The 18,161-nt window shown below is 37.2% G+C and overlaps 4 protein-coding genes across 8 annotated transcripts in view; 2 read left to right on the top strand and 2 right to left on the bottom strand.

The window, feature by feature from the left end:
• Positions 1–1,142: 1,142 nt before the first annotated feature.
• Positions 1,143–10,214, bottom strand: LOC132785162 (microtubule-associated protein 1B). Its single transcript, XM_060791154.1, has 9 exons — positions 8,984–10,214; positions 7,357–8,904; positions 7,142–7,291; positions 4,820–7,078; positions 4,717–4,758; positions 4,610–4,659; positions 2,944–4,552; positions 1,557–2,891; positions 1,143–1,489 (listed from the first exon to the last, which is right to left on the bottom strand). Exons 1-9 carry the CDS (start codon positions 10,212–10,214, stop codon positions 1,326–1,328), a joined length of 8,388 nt encoding a protein of 2,795 aa, XP_060647137.1. The 3' UTR covers positions 1,143–1,325.
• A 493-nt stretch (positions 10,215–10,707) lies between these two features.
• LOC132785039 (uncharacterized) lies at positions 10,708–13,853 on the bottom strand. Of its 2 annotated transcripts, none has more exons than XM_060791000.1 (9): positions 13,550–13,853; positions 13,385–13,489; positions 13,193–13,330; positions 13,032–13,125; positions 11,973–12,106; positions 11,770–11,910; positions 11,558–11,710; positions 11,180–11,497; positions 10,708–11,123 (listed from the first exon to the last, which is right to left on the bottom strand). In XM_060791000.1, the coding sequence occupies exons 1-9, from the start codon at positions 13,763–13,765 to the stop codon at positions 10,761–10,763; spliced, it is 1,662 nt and encodes a 553-aa protein (XP_060646983.1). In that variant the 5' UTR covers positions 13,766–13,853; the 3' UTR covers positions 10,708–10,760. The 2 variants fall into 2 exon arrangements, with proteins under 2 accessions (XP_060646983.1, XP_060646984.1); XM_060791001.1 differs by having other exon boundaries at positions 13,193–13,278; positions 13,550–13,669.
• Positions 13,854–14,106: 253 nt separating this feature from the next.
• Positions 14,107–16,725, top strand: LOC132784873 (probable tubulin polyglutamylase ttll-15). Its single transcript, XM_060790763.1, has 4 exons — positions 14,107–14,261; positions 14,322–15,502; positions 15,564–15,768; positions 15,826–16,725. The coding sequence occupies exons 1-4, from the start codon at positions 14,208–14,210 to the stop codon at positions 15,940–15,942; spliced, it is 1,557 nt and encodes a 518-aa protein (XP_060646746.1). The 5' UTR covers positions 14,107–14,207; the 3' UTR covers positions 15,943–16,725.
• The window catches only part of LOC132784871 (cadherin-86C), a 34,998-nt gene continuing 32,761 nt past the window's right edge, over positions 15,925–18,161 (top strand). For all 4 annotated transcript variants that reach the window (XR_009632289.1, XR_009632290.1, XM_060790760.1 and 1 more), the window contains exon 1: positions 15,925–15,988. The gene's annotated coding sequence lies outside the window, so the exon portion shown is untranslated. The remainder of the gene's footprint in view (positions 15,989–18,161) is intronic.

Genomic DNA, 18,161 nt, shown 5'->3' on the forward strand with positions numbered 1-18,161 from the left:
CCTGATCATCATCATAATCGTGATTTTTCTCAAAAGAGATGCAGATGCTGGCCAAGCTTAGCTGTTGGCTGTTGGCTGTGTCTTGGCTGGCACCATCGTCATCATTTGTTGGTCACGCTGCGGTTTTTTTTTTGGTTTGTGGTGTTTCTTTCTTTTTCTGTCTTTTACAAATTTACTTTTTATCTTCATTTCTTCTTTCGTTTTCATTGTTTTTGCTTGCTTAACCAATATTTTGCCGCTCGATAATGAAAGGAAAGCAAAACAGACGATTCGACGAGTGCCCCCAAAACAACAAAACTTTATAATCATCAAGAGTGAATCTGCTTGGGCCTCCTCAACTTTCCTTCAAGCTGGAGAAATGCTTGTTGTTGTTGCTGCTTCGTACTTGTTGCTGTTGTTATTGTTCTGCTGCTTCTCAGTTCTCCATTATTTTGTGGGCGCCCCACGGGCAACAGCATCAAGTCGAAACATTGTTGGATTTCGTTCTGTTACGAAGAGATTTCATAATATTTGCACTCCAAGTTGTGTGTGCTTGTGTGTTTGTGTGTGTGGGGATTGCGTCTCTTTCTCTTGCTTACAGGTGTGCGACCCACTTTGAGGCACCAAAAATGTCTGAGAAAAGTCTTAAATGGCTAATGAATGAGGCGATGCTCGTTTCCTGGAAACGACATTGCTTCGAGATGATACTTACATTGTCCCAAACGCATATCCATTCACATTAAGGGCCGTTTAATAGCTGAAATTATGGCTGAGGTACTTTATTTCCCGTTTATACTTTAAAGCTTTGTTAAAGTGTTTCGGTGTGCCTAAAAGTAGCTAATAAATTTAAATCGTTTTAAGATCGCAGATAAAGGAAATTCGTTTATGATGGAAATTATCTCATATTATGCTAAAACTTAATTTGTAAGTGATTCCCAATGCAACGTTTCGAGCAATTCTAAGCATATATGCAATGCATATTTTCAGGCGCAGCTGTAAATGATGTAAGAGTAAAGGCAACTTAGCTTGCGGTGAAAAGTATGCAACATAAATTTACGGAAGTCTGCGCAACAATAAAGTTTGGAAATCACTTCAATGCATTTAAAACTGTAAAGTTATAAGCAGAGACACATTTATATTTTATATTTATTTATTATGTAGTTTCGAGTATAATATAGTAATGTATGTACTTTGACTATAAATATAAAATTAAGAATATAATATCTGCATGCACCTTCATTCTACACTTTACTTATTTCTGAAGAATGACTGAGAAAAAAGATTTGGGAGCAGACTTGCAGACGCGTGTATGTTTGAATGTAGATTTCCATGACTTTCTGTAAGACTCATTTACGGTTCTTCTTTTTGTTGTTTTCAGCACTCTTGATGCGTCTTCGCATGTGCTTTGGAATAGGCCGCAGAACTTCACAATCTATTTGAACTGGCATTGAGTTCTGCCTTACAGCTGGCCAGTGTAATGTTAAATCGGTCGATCTTTTTGAACGTGTTGCTAATGTGGGAATAAAATCAATTAATAGAACTAAGCAAATGCTTAAAAGAAAGTGCTAAATAATTACCACTAACTCTGCTGGACTTTGTCTCAGCCTCCTTGCTACCTCTGGTAGACTTTGCCTCTGCCTCCTCGCTATCTTTGCTAGACTTTGTGTCTGTGTCCTTGCTATTCTTGCTAGACTTCGACTCTGCATCCTTGGATAGTTGTGCTGCACTTGTGCTACTACTATTTTCATCCTCTGGCGTTGAGTTTGAATCATTTCGAAGTGCATCGCCACGTTGCAGAGTTTGTCGCTTAGCAGCCAAACTGCTTTCCAAACTCGCACTCTTCACGTTGTTCGTCTGTTTCTTCTGCTTTTTACTATGCAGACGATATGCAACTTGAATCTTTTTAGCAGCTTCTTCCTCTATGAAGCGTTCGAGGGACTCGCTTATTGCATCATTGCCAAACGAAGCCTTTGTGTCCTGTGTGGATGATTTTGTGCCAGCACTGGCACGACGCAATCTACGTCTGGCCAGAAAGCCTCGAGCTCCTGCTTGTATCTTTGTGGCAGCCGAGACAATAGTCGATTCAGTTTCTGTAGACGTGTCCATGGCATCTGTCATGGCAGTGTCTATGTGGAAATCGTCTGGCATTACTTTGTTGGGATCGTAATAATCAGAGTCGCCTTCGGAGAGCGAATATGCCATCATCTTTTTACGTATGTTCTCAGAGGTTTCATCGTCCAAGCAGAAACTCATGCTGTTATCCATACCACGGCCATCATCTTCAATGTATCTGACGGTTTCGTCAATTGTTACAGATCTGAACATGGCACGAGGATCATCGCCGGCGATTGTATAATGTCGGGATAATTGTGTCCGGGCAGTTTCAGCATCAGTATTAAACTCTTTATCGTCATCGATATCATTACCAAATACAACCGACTCACTTTGAGCTGAACTCTCGCGAGTCTCGTCACGTTGCAGTCGATTGTAGACAATGATATCGCCATCTTCGATATCAAGTGAACTCTGTTCCTGCAACATGTTCATGGAGTGAATAATGGGCTCTCCAAATACGGGTTCTGTTAACAGAAAATCGTCTTTAAGCTTGTCGCGAGTTTCTGAAGATCTGCGCTGTGACATTTTCTCAATTACTTCATCGGGTTTCATCAACTTTGAAGTTGCCTCGTCCATGGTATCTGGAGCCAAGGAATCTAATTGAGCATCGAATTTTTGGTTAGCTGCATCTTCCTTAATTTCATCATCATCAAGAAGATTATCACGTGATACGGTTTTCTTGATGCATTTCTCCTCATGGACTTCCTCTAGACCACTTCGATAAGGTTCTAGTATCGAAGAGAATTCGACTTCTTTGATCAGAAAATCGCTTAAGATCTGACGGTTTGATACACCTACTACAAAAGAATAAAATATAATAGTAGTAATATTATTTTTATTAATACTTACCAGCTGAGGTTGCATCTAGTGCACCGAAAGCCGCAATGGCCAAGGCCTCAACTAATTCCCTGTCCCTTGTCGAACCTGCTGAATTATTAGAAGCTCCATTATCTTGAGCAAATACTTCGCTTGCGTTTAAGTCGTTAACAATATTGCCAATATCAGTATCTAAATGCGTATTATCTGTGATTTCTGTTATGCCAATTGTGCCAGTCTCGGATGATTCAGATCTTTTACTCACAGACCTCTCGCTTGGTTCCACGGATATGCGCTGTGAACCCACAAACCATTCGGGTTTGCTTGAGTTGACCTCAGAGTTGGAATTGCTCATGTCATCGGAGAGTTCTCCATCATTTATTGAAATCTCTGGTGTATGCGAATCGTGGGTATTGGGAATTATTGTTATCAAAGACGTGGCAGATGTGCCCTTGGAAACATCATCATTGTACGCTAGTTTCTTTCGTCGCATATAATTTCTGAACATGGTTTGGATTCGAATAGCTGCTAATATTTCATCACCTGTATATTTTCGATCTTTGGTACTTGTAGTTTCCTTTGTTTTTAATGCAATTCTTGATAGGAATTGTCGAATCGCCTTCTGAATTCTGGTGGCTGCCAAGTTTTCATCTAGCTTTGTTTCTGTTTGTCTTAATAACTTTTCATTTTCCTTATCAGTTACAGAGCTTTGCTTTGTAACGTTTTCACGTCGTGCAAGATAATTTTTAAAAGCTCTCTGTATAATTTGGGCACTGGCTTTGAGTTTATTTTCATGAGATTCGTCGGCTTTATTCTCATATTTATTTTCATCTGCGTCAACTCCATTTACTTTTAATGAATTCTCAACCTTATTCTGAACTTGTTTAACAAGTTCATCATTAACTTCTTCGAGATTCTCTTTAATAATTTTTACTTCTGGTTCCAGAATAGTTATGTCCTCTTCATCATGTTCATTCTCATTTGGTTTATCCAATAAACTTCTAAGTTCATTGCTAGATTCATTTTCATTAAGTTCGTGTATCGTTTGCAACTTTTGCATGCCGTATTGCTGATAGCCAATGTCAGAATCAGATTCTATAAAGTCTTCAGCTGTTATTACTGGCTCCATGCTTAACTCTTCCTCATCATCTTGCTTAGGTTGTTTCTTGTCTATCTTATTGCTAGATTCATCTTGTTTTAAAAATCGTTTGGGTATTTTAAAAGTAGCTTTTCCATCATCTCCATCAAATGAAATGAAAAATGCCACTGATTGTTTTGGTTTTACGGCCTCTGGTGATGTTGGTGGCTCTCCAAATACATAATTTGGTCTCCGCTCTGAGACATCCACCGATGGACTTCTCAACTGTCTCGCATTATCAACATAGATGTCATCGGATCTTGTTATATCTTTTGCTGAATTTCCACTAGCTTGAATATCTTCGAGAGGCTCATTGTGAACATCGTACCAATTGCCCGCATCGGGAGCTGTCTTGAATGATTTGAGCTGCAGCTCGGCAACTGGAGCGTTTGTCAATCGACCCGATGAGGAGGAACTTGTTAAATGTTTGTCTTTTACGATTGGCATTTTTTTGTTTTGTGTGTCAATTGATTGATGACTCAAATGCAATGAAGATTTGTTCTGCTAATGTGAAACAAATTTTAGAATAATCAATTACTTTAAAGTCTTACCATTATTTACTTCAGAATTTTGAGTTTCCGACTTCACTTCATTTGCTTTATTGGGTTGAGCTTTATGAAAAATAAAATTATAATTAAATAAATAATTCCATTGATTAATGTTCTCACCTTTTTCATCTGCCAATTCAACAGCGCCTTGAGTTTTCTTATCTGCAAATTTATTCTTGTTATTCATTTTTTAAATAAGTGGTTTGGATTTTAAAAATATTACCCTCTGATTCCATTGCATCTTTACTTAGAACTATTTTATCTTCTTCTTGAGATGGATCAATTGGCTTTTGTGCCTTTGAGTCTTCTGTTGATATTTGAGGTTCTTCAATAGATACTTTTGCTTTCGAGTCGTCTGTATTTGTTTGAGGTTCCTCTAGAGATTTATTTGCTTTCGAGTCTTCTGTTGATAATTGAGTTTCCTTTACAAAAGTTTGCGACTTCACATCCCCAGCTATAATTTGGGATTCTAATTCCTTAGAAGGATTTGACTCTTCACTTCCAATAGATTTGCTTTTTGTGGACTCTAAGCTTATTTGCTTATCCTCTTTTGCAGTTAAATCATCTTCAGTTGTAACATCACTAGGCGTTAATAAAGGCTTTTCGGCTACTTCAGTTGTTTTAATATTGTCATCAATCTTTTCCTGAACTTCTTCAGATGCTTTTCTCTTTAGCTTTTCGTCAGAACTTATATCAATGTCAGGATTTGTAGCAATATCTTCAGATAAAACAATTTTACTACTATCTTTAGCTGGTTTAGTTGTGATTTTATCATCTGATGAAGATGATTTAGTATCTTGAACTTTACTTTCCGCAGCTTCTTGAGATGCTTTTATTTCAGCACTATCTTTAGCTTTTCTTTCAGCTTCTTCTAACAAAGTCAACTGGATGATCTCTTTAATTTTTTCCTCAGCTTCTTCGGATAACGCTGATTTTATAGTTGGTTTCACACCACCAGATGATGTTGAAGAAAGTTTTCCATCTTCCTCAGATGGAGTTTTTACATTATCTTCTGATTGAGCTGATTTTATATTGTCCAAACTTATTTGACTAGGTTCTTCAGACAGAGTTGGTTGACTCGCATCTTCTGTTTCATTAACTTTCTTATTTGATGATTCATTAGCTAACTTCGTTTTAGTATCATTTGTATCTTCATCAGTGTTCTTAATGATATCCTGAGTTAAGTCTGCAGATACAATTGTATCTTTATTAACGTCCACGGTACTTTCAGCATTCTCAATTTCATCATTTTCATCCATCGACAGTTCAACAGATATTTTCGGTATTGACTTGGCTTGTTGAAGAACTTTTCTTTCCTCCATAGATTCTTCTTTAGGTATAGATTCTTCTACAATATTTTTAGTAACTGACATATCTTCCTCCTTAGCTTCAAAAGATTTGTTTTCTGAGCTCTTATCAATGCTCTCAATAACAGCATCCGCACTTCCTTGTATTTCAGACAACGATCCTTTTGAATTTAAGCTTTCTGATCTTCGAATAATTTCAGATTTATCTGAGGATGCTTCTTGTGGTACTTGTTTAATGTTTTCATTGATATTTTCTACTGAACATTTGGTTCGGTCTAGCAATTCACAGTCGTCAGTTAAAGCTGGCTTAGGCGCGGCAATTTCAGTACCATCAGATTGAGAACTACTTTTATTGATAGATTTAGTTAATTTTCCTTCATTTTCATCTACTACTTCTTCAGTTGCAATTGAAACTTCATTTAATGTGGTTACCATATTCTCTGATGGATCGACAAGCTTTTGAATACTATCTGATGATTGTTTGCTGGGAATCTTAGTTTTGCTGTTTGAGCTGCCATCATCCAATTCTGTCTCTCCTGTTTCCTGGTTCAATATTTTCTTTTCTTTCACACTACTGTCAATACTTTCCTCCTTTGATATGTTGGCTGAACCTGATGGCGGGCTTTCTAGTTGTTGTGAATCTATTTTCTTTATAGTTTCATTTATTATTGGCTCCTCGACTTTATCAATGCTTCGATTATTTGTAGAAGCTTCGCTTAAGCTTTCTTGATTTTCTCCAGTTTTCAATTTTGATTGTTCTTCATCTTCATTCGATTTATCGACGCTTTTGTTATTTTCTATCTTCTCTGTATTATCAGGAGCATTTTCAGTTGTATTATTGATAGTTTCCGAAGGTAATGTAGCATCGGACGAAAGCGGTAAGACATAATCATCTTCACCAGGAAGTACACTGTGAATTATAATTGATTTTCCAATGTCACTTAGCGTATCCTCATTTTGATAATTATCTTTTGTATTTGCTACGTCTGGTTTAGTATCATCATTTTCGCCTAAACTCTCCGCAGTACTAATTATTGATTTGGTCTCAACACTTTCTGCTTCAGCAGTGGATTGCTTAGTAGATTCATGTTCTTGTTTTTTCTCTATAGTCGTAGTAGATTCTAAGTTGGGATCAGCAGCAGTTTGCAATTGTGTACTTTCTTCAGTTGGTGAAGCTGTGGATCATAAAAATATTTGTTAGTTTACAAATTTAGGAATATCTATGTACAAATACTTACTTTTACCACTCAAGATTGACTCATCTTGATTATATTTCTCCTTCATGGTGTTTAACACTGACTGAAGACTATTTACTTCTACTGAATAATCGTTTTCTGAATGGGGACTTCCAGCGATTTCTGCATTGTCCACCAATAAAGCATCTGCAGCTGGATTGGGAATAAAATAGAATTTAAATTTATATACACAATTTATTTTTAAACTAGTTATTCACCTTTATTACTCTCCGTAGATTCAGTTGACGAGCTCTTCTTAGATTTTTCATCAGCTGATGCTGGTTTTTCTGTGCTTAGATTGGCAGTTGCTACCTCAACTAAATCACTATCCTTATCTGTAAGTTCGCTTTCTGTAGATTTGTTTTTATCTGATGATTGTGATAACTTATCTGAAGTGGCCTGTTGCTCATCTACAGATTGAATTGGAGAATCAATTTGATTTGACAGTGCATTTTCATCTTTGTCAATAACATCTTCAACCGAGGTCTTTTGTGACTGTGGTGCACTTTCATATTTATCAGATTTAGGAACAGTTTCAAGGCTTTGTGATTGGGAAATAGTTTTCTCAATTGGCTTTTCAATTGGACTTTCATTATTATCCTCCTTGGATTCAAAAGTTGCAAGTTTATCAGATGAAGAATTAGTTTCTAAACTCTTTGTTTGTGAAGCATTTCTTTGAGTGGAGACTTCTGTATCTTTCTTTTCATTAACTGAAGTTGAGGTCTCAGAGTGTTCTACGCTTTCAGGCTTAGGCGCGGCAATTTCAATACTATCAGCTTTAAAACTACTTTTATTGATAGATTTAGTTAATTTTCCTTCATCTTCATCTACTACTTCTTCAGTTGCAATTGAAACTTCACCAGATAGAACAGTTTTTTCGGCAACCTCGTCATCTAAAGAACTTTTCTCAACAGATTGTTCTGGATTTATAATATTTTTGCCTGCTTCAGTAGGCCCAGCAGCTATTTCTAAGCTTTTTGCTAGGGAGATACTTCTTTCAATCGATTTTTCAGTAGCTTCTTCTCGACTGGGTTGTGTCGATGCTTCAGACTCAGGATTATCCTGAGCGGGAGCAGCTGCTTGCAAGTTTTCATCTTGAGAAGAACTCTTCTTCTCTTTTGATTCTTCTATATTTGAGAGATCAGCGGATTGAGTAGAGGTTACGGAGTCTGCTGTTTTATTAGGCAGAGCTGCTTCTTCAGAACTTTCCACTTGAGGAGTACTCTTATTTATATCATCAGAACTTTGTAATTGATTTGAGATTACCGAGTCGGCACTATCTGCACTATGAGACTGGGCAACAGTGTTTAAGCTATCAATTGGAGAAAGACTTTCTCCGCCAGATTGCTCTAGGTTATTATCAATAACTTTGTCATCTTCACCATCTAAGGCTGTGGTAGATTTTTCTTCATTCTCCGCTTTTGCGACAGCTGAAACAGTTTCTGAAGGTTCTATGCTATCAGTTTTTTGAGTCTTAGGAACAACTTCTATGCTTTCTGTGTGAGAAATACTTTTCTTTCCAGATGCTTTTGGTTGGCCTTCAGCAGATGTCAAAGAGTCGGCTCTCATTATATTCTTTATGATATTTTCTGTTGAGCTATAGCTCTTGTTGACTTTTTCTCTAGGCGAGTCCATTGAATTAGCTCTAGTTGCCATTTCTTTGTCAATACTAGAATCATGATGAATATCCCTGCGACTCTTTTGTGCGTAGAATCGTTTTTCCTTTCTTTTGTTCATTTCATCATTTATTTCATCCAAGGTTAACTCTGAAAATAAACCAATTCAAGTGTTAATAAATGATTTAATAGCCATATACTATACATATAATCGTTTGCAATTACTTACCATTACCATCCGAACTTATCGATTTTCCTTTCGATTTAATTGCTTCAGTTTTATATGCGTTTTGAAGGTTGTTGGTATTGTCATTTTCAACTTCCTCATCTTCTTGAATGGTCTGCTGATGGACACCCTCCTCATAATTGACACCGCCAAACTCAGCATGCTCACAGGTGGACTCGGTGGAGAGGAGAGCGGTAGAGGCGGAGGTATATGAGGCTGCCTCGGAGGCATTATCATTGACCTCGTCGCCTTGGTCGAGTTCGGCATTTATGTGTCTTTTGGCCCTCCGTGTCTTGACCATATTTCGAAATGCTCTCTGAATAATAAATGCTGCTGTCGTAAGAGAAAGCATACTGTCCGTGGAAGGGGTTTTATGGCTATTTAAGGGTCGTGCTTTCGTCGTTCTCCTATTACGCAAATATCGCCGACAGTATCGCTGTATAATACGAATAGCATTCATGTATTCAACCGAATCATATCGATTCTCCTTCGACTCAGACTTTTCCTTTACCTTTTCGACTCGCTTCTTAGCTAAATACCGTCGAAATTGTCTTTGTATTATAAATATGGCATTCATATAAGCCTCACTACTGCATCGATCTGTGGACACAGTGCTAACTGACTTCTTGATGGACTTCTCGCGCTTTTCCTTCAAATATTTTCGCATATATTTTTGTATAATACAAACTGCGCTCAAATATTGAACACTATGTGTCACAGTTGATTGCTCTTTCTTCTCGCTTTCCACTTCGTCAGCTTTGGCGTTAAGTATACGACCGCAAGTACACTTCTCCTTTGAGACGAGAGCGGCGCTTCCCTTCTCATCCACAAATTTCTCATAGGCCGAGTACTTCGTGTACTCCATGCGTGGCGAGTGAGCATTGCGTAGCCTTTGGAAATATTCCACAGCAAAAGAAAGTAAATTATCAGGTTTTTCTCGAAGAACTGCTTTGATAAACTTCTTAATCAAATCCGTGAGATTATCGGGGATAATGTTAAAGACAAGTGAAATCGGGACTTGTTGTCGTATGCGATTTTTCATGATGATTTCATAACTTTGAGGTGGCTCGTACTTTTGCACCTTCTGCGGCATTCTGTCGGCCGCAATGCGTTCAAAGTAATCAGAAGAAAATTCATATAGATTCGTTGGTTTTTCACGTAGCACTTCCTTGGTATAGGCTTTCATTAGATCCCGCAGACCTTCCGGCACTCTGGGTAAATTTGTTCCGGCCATATTTCAAATTTACCAAACTTTCACTGCAAAACGTTGAATCAATACTGTTAACGAAACCCTGCGCTTTGTGCTTGGAAACCTCAAAAGAAAGCGTTTGTCAAGCGTTTCCATGTTTACCAAACGGTGGCCACAACAATGTTGACTCAGTTTAGCAGTGGCAAATTCGTAGTACGGGACTACATTTCTCGGAACATATTTTTATTTTTATTAGCTTTAGTTTGAAGAAATAGTTTATTGTTTGTTTTTACTAGAATCTAATTTGAAACTAGGCTTAAGCTGAAAAAGTTTTATCGACCATTTTGGTGTTCTAAATTTTTGTTTATATTTAACAATGCCTTCCTTAATACGACATAAATTGGGCACCAACTTTGTTCGATGTCTATAATGTAACTTGTTTTAAATTTCTTCGGCTCAACATTGTTATTAGCTTTAGTTTGAAAAAATTGTAGTTTTTTTTAATAGAATCCAATTTGAAACTAGGCTTAAACAGAAAAGTTTTATCAAACTCTTCTTTGGTTTTCTGAATGTTTGTTTATTTTCTTTTTTTTAAACAATGCCTTCCTCAATGCGACATAAAATGGGTATATCATGAATGGCAGCTACTTCATTTTGTGTCTTTACATTTTCTTTAATGTATTTTGTTTTGAATTTTTTCCACTCAAGATTTTGAAGAAAATCATTGAAAAGCATTTCTCTGGTCGGAATGATGCAATTGAGATAGAAAAGTCGTCGTTGCCAGACATTTCCTGGATTTAGTTCCTGATCCATCAAAAAGAATCGTGGTATCATCAGACATTGAACCACATCACGTGCCATGATCACACGATGTTGACTTTTCTCACCCAATCCGAAGATGCCACCAAATGTCAAGGATCCCACATCAATGAAATGACTCTCAATAGTGTCCGCCTACAAATTAGAAATAAATAAATAGTTTTATGTGCGGAAATACGCCTGAAACTTACTAATACAATTGATGAGAGCTCATGAAGCGATTCTTCAATTTCGCAAAATTCGCTTTCATCAGTTTCAATATCAGTTTCTATTGTTGAAATCATATCAGATACTTCGCTATTGTTTCTATTTTCATGACTCTTAAATGAGTAGTTTCTTGAATTTTCTTCAAAATCTTCCAATGCTTCAAGAGGATAGTCTGAAAATGCTGATCTTCCACTTGAACGTTTCTTTTTATAACCTAAATGACTTATTATTGATTCTTGCTTTTCATTCGCTTTGAAAATTCCACATGCCAATTCTATTTGCTCTAAATTTAGTTTGCCAAGCTACATTTTTTTTGGAAATCTATTTCATATTTTCGAAAATTTGAATTATTTCTTACTCACCGTTTTCTTTTTTTTTATTTCCGCTTCGCTTATTTCTATACCTAAAGGCGATTTACTTTCTTTTTCTTTAACTTCGTTTTCGCTATCTTCACTTATTGTTTCATCCACTGTATCATCTAATTCATAAATCTTTTTACCTTTCGATTTCCTAACCTATAAAAAATGGAATATTTAAATTTAAATATTAATAATTGTTAATTAGTTAAACTTACTTTCATATTGAGACACTGAAGTATTACACACTCCCCACTCAAGACAAAGTGAACATTGGTCAGAGTTCCTTTGTCGTGGGAATAAATTGTATCCAAGGGCTTAAACTGCTTTAGAGAACTCATTTTACAAGTCTTTAAAATCTATACAAATTAATTGCAACAGTAAAAAATTTGAGATAATTTAAATGTAAAATATAACTTACTTGATCATCGTTTAGAAAATTAAAGTAATCTAAAGCCTTTAAGGCCCTCTTCTTGTCTAGCCACACCTTCTTCATGTAGCCGCTTAAGATGCAATTAAAGTCATCGCCATCCACTGCCAGAAGTTCACATTGGGCTGTGGAGCAGCCGTCGGTACACAAAATGTACGTTTTAAGGGGACCAACGGCAATTGCGAAATGGGAATGGAGTACATCAATTCGTTTGAAGATTCCCAACCGATTACCCAAAAGAGGAAAACATGTCGAAAGCAACAGAAAATACAAATAATAAGCACTACGTTGCGAAGTGAAAGCAAAATTGAGAATTTCGTTCGTTGCAAGAGCTCTGAAGGGTCTATGGAGTGTGGGGTTCTCGATTTGTTGTTGGTGCCAACCTATATTTGCATTACGTAGTGGGCGCAACAACTACTACTGCTGGCACTACAATGGTAGTACCGCCCTCTCGAAGGATGAGCCAGTTGATGAGGGGTTGGAGTTGGGGGCCACGAATTGGCGAGGGCGCTGTGTTTTGCTATTCATTTTGATTGAATCGAATTAGGACTTAACTTTTTTTTATTGCTGATTAAATTGGCTGGTGCAGGCCTTTGCTTTGGGTCACGAAACAGTCGAATTGTTCCCGCTTCCTACACTGACTTACAAACTTATGCCAAAAAAAAAATAGATCGCGTGTTCTGGGCAATGCCACGATTTCGCTAATTTTTCTTCTTTTGAAACATCAACAAATATATATGATACAAATGTACAATGTATTGAAGGCATCGCTTTCGACCCAATTAGCTCTTAATACAAAGATAATAGTGTAATATTACACTATACGGAATATCTGACGATCGTTTTATGTTACTTTTCCGCGCCTACAACTTTGGCGCAATTCTACTGCTTTGGACTACACCCGATCGAAAGCTGATTGCTACAGCATGATTATTACAACAAAAGCTGAATGCTATTTGCAAGCTTTCAAGCAGAATTAAAGTTCTCATTAATAACATTTCAATAAACTGGCAATTTGCCAGCGTATTCATTAATTAAATAATTACTTACACTTAGTTCTAAATGTGTGAATGCGATCGCATTCTTCAAGTAGCTCTACATCGCCAATGTAATCCCCTGGTCCGAACATGATTTCGCCTCCTGACTGAAAGCAAAGTAAGATATACATATGCAATACTAATTATAGAAATATCAATAAATGATTGATTTACTTTCTTGGTGGTAGACATCTCAATATTGCCAGTAACAATAAAAATTACTGTGTGTGGAACATCACCTTGTTGCATAATTGTACGTCCTGAATTGACCGACATAAAATTAATAACGGGCAACAAGCGAAAACGTAATATCTAAAATATACAATAGATAATAATAAATTAATTATTGCAAATTTGTTTACTTACTGGTGGAACATTTCGAAAGCATTTCAAATTCGCAAATACGGTATACAATCTCTTGCGGTCTTCTGCTGTTCGTACAGAGTGTGGAGTGCGTAGCAACGATTTATCCTTCAATTCAAATTACAATTAAATTATATCACATGCTTATGTATTTAGGAGGAGTCTTACAGTCGCAGTAAACAAGTCGCTTTTTTGTGTTGTGCGCACCAAGAATCGTATGTCCTCTTTGGGATTAAAGATATTTTCATACGGGGATTCTGTTTTATTCGAATCGATCCACTGCGAATTGATAATAATAAGCCGAAGGACTTTTTTGAAACGCCGTTTTAGTTCTAATTTCTTTTTCTCCACAACAAGTGCATTACGCAATCGTTTTGAATGCATTGCTGCAATAAAAAACACGATTTAACAAAAGATAGAAATATGAAAAATAAATAAATGTAAAAATGACACACAACTAATGAAAACTAATTGAGTTATTTATGTTTGTTAAACTTTACTGTTCAAAGTGCAAATAATGGAGCGCAATCTAACGTTTTAAATAATGCGGGCTTTAACGGACTTCGATAATCGCGAGCTTAGTTTATCGAAATAACTGCAGCAAGCAGTACTTCAAGCAGTTCGAAGCAGTTTCAAAACAGTTTCAGCTGCGCGCCAGAGTCGTCCTCTGAATGGTAGAATTAAAGAAGAAGCGCAACAGCTGATGACGTTTGCGTGTGAATGACTAATTATTTAGAAATTTATTACCTTTCTTGGCGATTGCAATTTAAACGCTCGGTTTAAATTCGTCCGCTACAATTTTGTATTAGCTATTGCTGACGCTAAAATGACATCAAATTTAAGAACTGAAGGTGCTGAACAATCGAATGATGATGTGAAGGTAAGCAAAACGTTACAACCGAGAAAAACGCCCAAGTTCAAGAAAACTTTCACCTTTCAGTTGGAAGAAAACCCGGTCAAGACTTCAAGGCCAAGCCTAGCCACTATTCCATTACGATCGGTTATGTTATTTCTGGCAGCCACCGTTCTCACTGCGATACTAATTGAGCTGCTGCCGCATTACAAACGCTATTCCAACAAGGAAAATTCAAATGAGTCAAATATTACGGATTCGCGTTATCCAACGTATGCAATTTACAGCCAAGATCCCGTAGAGGATCACTTGGTGCACGTGGTGCATGTGCTGCATAAATTCGGCTATAAACGAGTTCAATTCGAAGAAGGCGGCTGGGATCTCTTGTGGGCTCATGATTATCCCTTTCGCGTGCTACCAAATCTGAAGAATCTTGCTACCGATCAGTTGGTCAATCATTTTCCAGGCTGTGGATATCTGACGAACAAGGTTGATCTATGTACGACTCGGTTACCATTTCTGCCACGCGCCTTTCGTCTTCCTCAGCAGCGGGATGAGTTCTTGGAGTACGCTGAAGCTAATCCGGAAGCGCTCTTCGTGCAGAAGCATAATGAACATCGACATATCAAAGTGCGACCACCAAATGAGATTGCCTTCAACTCGAATGATTCATTTGTGCAGGAATTCATACAGAAACCCTTCCTGGTTGACGGACATAAGTTCGATATTGGCATTTATGTTGTCATCACATCCATCAATCCATTGCGCGCTTATATCTATACTGGAGATGTGCTCTTCCGCTACTGTCCTGTCAAATATTATCCCTTCGATGCCGACAATCTGGATAAGTATGTAGTGGGCGACAATTACTTGCCCACCTGGGAAGTGCCCTCGTTGGGAAAGTATTACAACAGCTATGGCGGCAGCATGCGTGGTGCCTTTGAGGCTTATGTAAGAGATCAATCCATGGATCCATCGATAATATGGCCACAAGTTGAGCACATTATACGCTCAACACTCTTGGCCAAAGAGAAAGATATTATCGGCTCTTTGCGCACATATAAAACACACAATTTCTTCGACCTGTTGCGCTTTGATCTCTTCATCGATGAGAACCTTAAGGTTTATCTGATGGAAGCCAATATGTCGCCGAATCTTTCGTCGGCTCACTTCAAACCAAATTCCTTGCTTTACGAACAAGTGATATATAGTGTCTTCAATCTCGTGGGCATTCTTCCAGTGGCTGAAACAGGAGTCAGTCGAAATATGTAAGTCAATGTTGTAATTTAATCATAGTAACTTAGTAATTTATTATTCAATCTTTTCTAGAGCTTCTGAGATGGTAACTGCCGACAAGAATTTGGTCACTGACCTCAACAAATGTGCAAAGTATAATTGCGACAAGTCGTGCAATAGAGACGAATGTGATTTGTGTTTGCCTTGCCTAAGTGGCTCACAATATGACTGGCTGAAGCGAGCGCACGAAGAGCATCTGCATCGTGTTGATATGAAGCGCATTTTCCCAAAGCCTATAGTAAATATATATACATTAATACTAAATCAGCTATTTAAAAATTTGTACAATTTACAGCTGGACATGAAGGCTTTTGATATTGACAGCGAGACCAAAAACATGTCGAAGCGCAATGAATGGATAACCCGTTGGTTTTACAATAAATGCGCATACGATCGCACCTGGTGCACGTGATAACAAAAAACCATTTAAACACATCATTAACACAACACATTATTATGTATGTATCACAAATCTCTTTAAAAGTTTTCATACAAAAATTAGAATCTATGTTGAGGCCATTTAGACAATACTTGGGAACGTTTTTAACTGTTCACCAGACTGTTTTCCGTCCGCAAGTGCTCATCTTGAAGATACTTTTAGCATACAGTTTAAACGAATGATCAATATTTATTTAAATCAATTTCTATGTGGGCCTAGGACATTAGATTTTATGTCTACATAGTAATGCGAATATGTCTCTTTTTCTATTTTTTTTCCCCCTTTTTAAGACAATTAAATTCGTCTGTTCGTTGAATTTTTGAAAGTGGGCTTTTAGTATGTTTTTTTTCAATTAGAGGCTTCATTTTATGTTGTTAAGCTGATTTAAGAATGTATCCAATGTATACTTAACTTAACCCATGAAACGTTTACTGCTAATATTCGTCAGCATTATGAGAATGATGACGAAATAGACTCGTTAAAAACGGTGCAAGACACATTTAGTTTGGGGATCAAGACATTCATCTCTTTTTCTGAAGAGATTTTTAGTATGCAGTTAAACACTGCATTTTAGGGGATAGTTAATCATCGCAATCGTATACATAACTTATCTGATTTAACTCTAAAACCGGTGCCTTAACATGCTACTAAGTGGATACTAGTACTATTCATTTATTTATCTAATTATAACTAATAATTTATGGAATTGTTATACTTTTTATACAAAAGGGTTTCGGGTGAATTAAAACTTTTTTAAATCAATAAAAACCAGTATTAAAACTAAGCTTGATTTTCTTTCAATCCCTTAGAATAAATTACTACTGTCCGATAATTGTCTGAAGGTCACATTAGTATGCAATCTATTAATAAATACGCCCTTTACAGATCCACACTTTAACACTTGAAGGCATTGCCTTTAATATGCATAAATATTTACATATGTTATACATTTTACCAGCCTCGTTCTAACCGTTAATTACTGCTGCCCGAGTGCAATATATATTTACATACATCCATGCATTTTTACGTGGAGTATGTGTTCATGTCTCGTATGTGTCTTCTAAGATCGCTGCCCATGGACCACGTAAGGTTAAATGCTTTTGTAGACAAAGATCTGAAAATTGCGAATGGGAAAAACTTGTTGTACGGCGGCCATTCGATGTTGCCTGTTGTCTGCTTCTCAGCTTGTCTGTTCACTGTTCACTGTTCGGTTGTTCAGTGTTCACCGTGTTGTTGTCTATTTTCTGTTGTCTGTTGCCTGTTGACGCTTGTTGACTAACACTTTTCTTTGGCCGCCAGCTATTTCGTCTCCATGTACCATAATTTTCAATAGCAATTCAAATTCTTAAAGTTCTCGGGGTCAACTAACGGAAGCAAGGCATTGAAATTGATCCAGACCATAAAAATCGCAGTATTGCGATAGGCAACACAGCCATGAGTTTGGTGTTCATATGGGAGGGACGAGAGACAAGGGATTTGCCAGTCATACGAGTTCGAGATTTTTGTTTTTCTTTTTCGTTTTCGGCTCGAAATGGGCCAACTGCAGTTAAAGATAGTTGGCTCACTCGAAGGTATTCATAATTGTGTATACTAAATGTTGTCCACCATATGTGTATAGAAATATTTATGGTGTTAGGGAATTGTTTTTGGCCAAAAGGAAAGGCTAGCGAATGCGCTTCGGGTGCCGCACCGTAAATACCCTAGAAATCATAGTAATTAACATTAACTTGAGTTGGGTATAAAATTAATTTTCAAAGCGGCTGAAAAACAGATTACGAGTTCAGCATGAACAAGAATTCCTTGACGTCAACAAATTAGGAGATCTCAAGTTACAAGGGTGAACGAGCCTGAGCTTGAGCTTGTGGTTGAGCGACTGGGCGCCACAGAAGCAAATGATGTACATCAATTGAGCAGTTAACAGGTGCACGGAGACATACATAAATGTGTCTGAAAGTACATAAATGAATACATAAGGAAGTGCGTAAGGTAAAACAGGTGCAAATATTTTACACTCTGAGATTTCGCTTAAGGCGATCGCAATTAAGCCAAATGATACAAAAAGCAAAAACAAGCCAGAGAGTCTGTTGATCTAGGCAGAGAGACAGAGAGTGCACGACTAGAAGATAACCTGTATAGTAAGATGCAAGATTACTAGAAGTATAAATAGAAATTAAAACAGAGATTGGCTTAAA

The sequence above is a fragment of the Drosophila nasuta genome, chromosome 2R (assembly GCF_023558535.2).
Source record: "Drosophila nasuta strain 15112-1781.00 chromosome 2R, ASM2355853v1, whole genome shotgun sequence".
Lineage (NCBI taxonomy): Eukaryota > Metazoa > Arthropoda > Insecta > Diptera > Drosophilidae > Drosophila > Drosophila nasuta.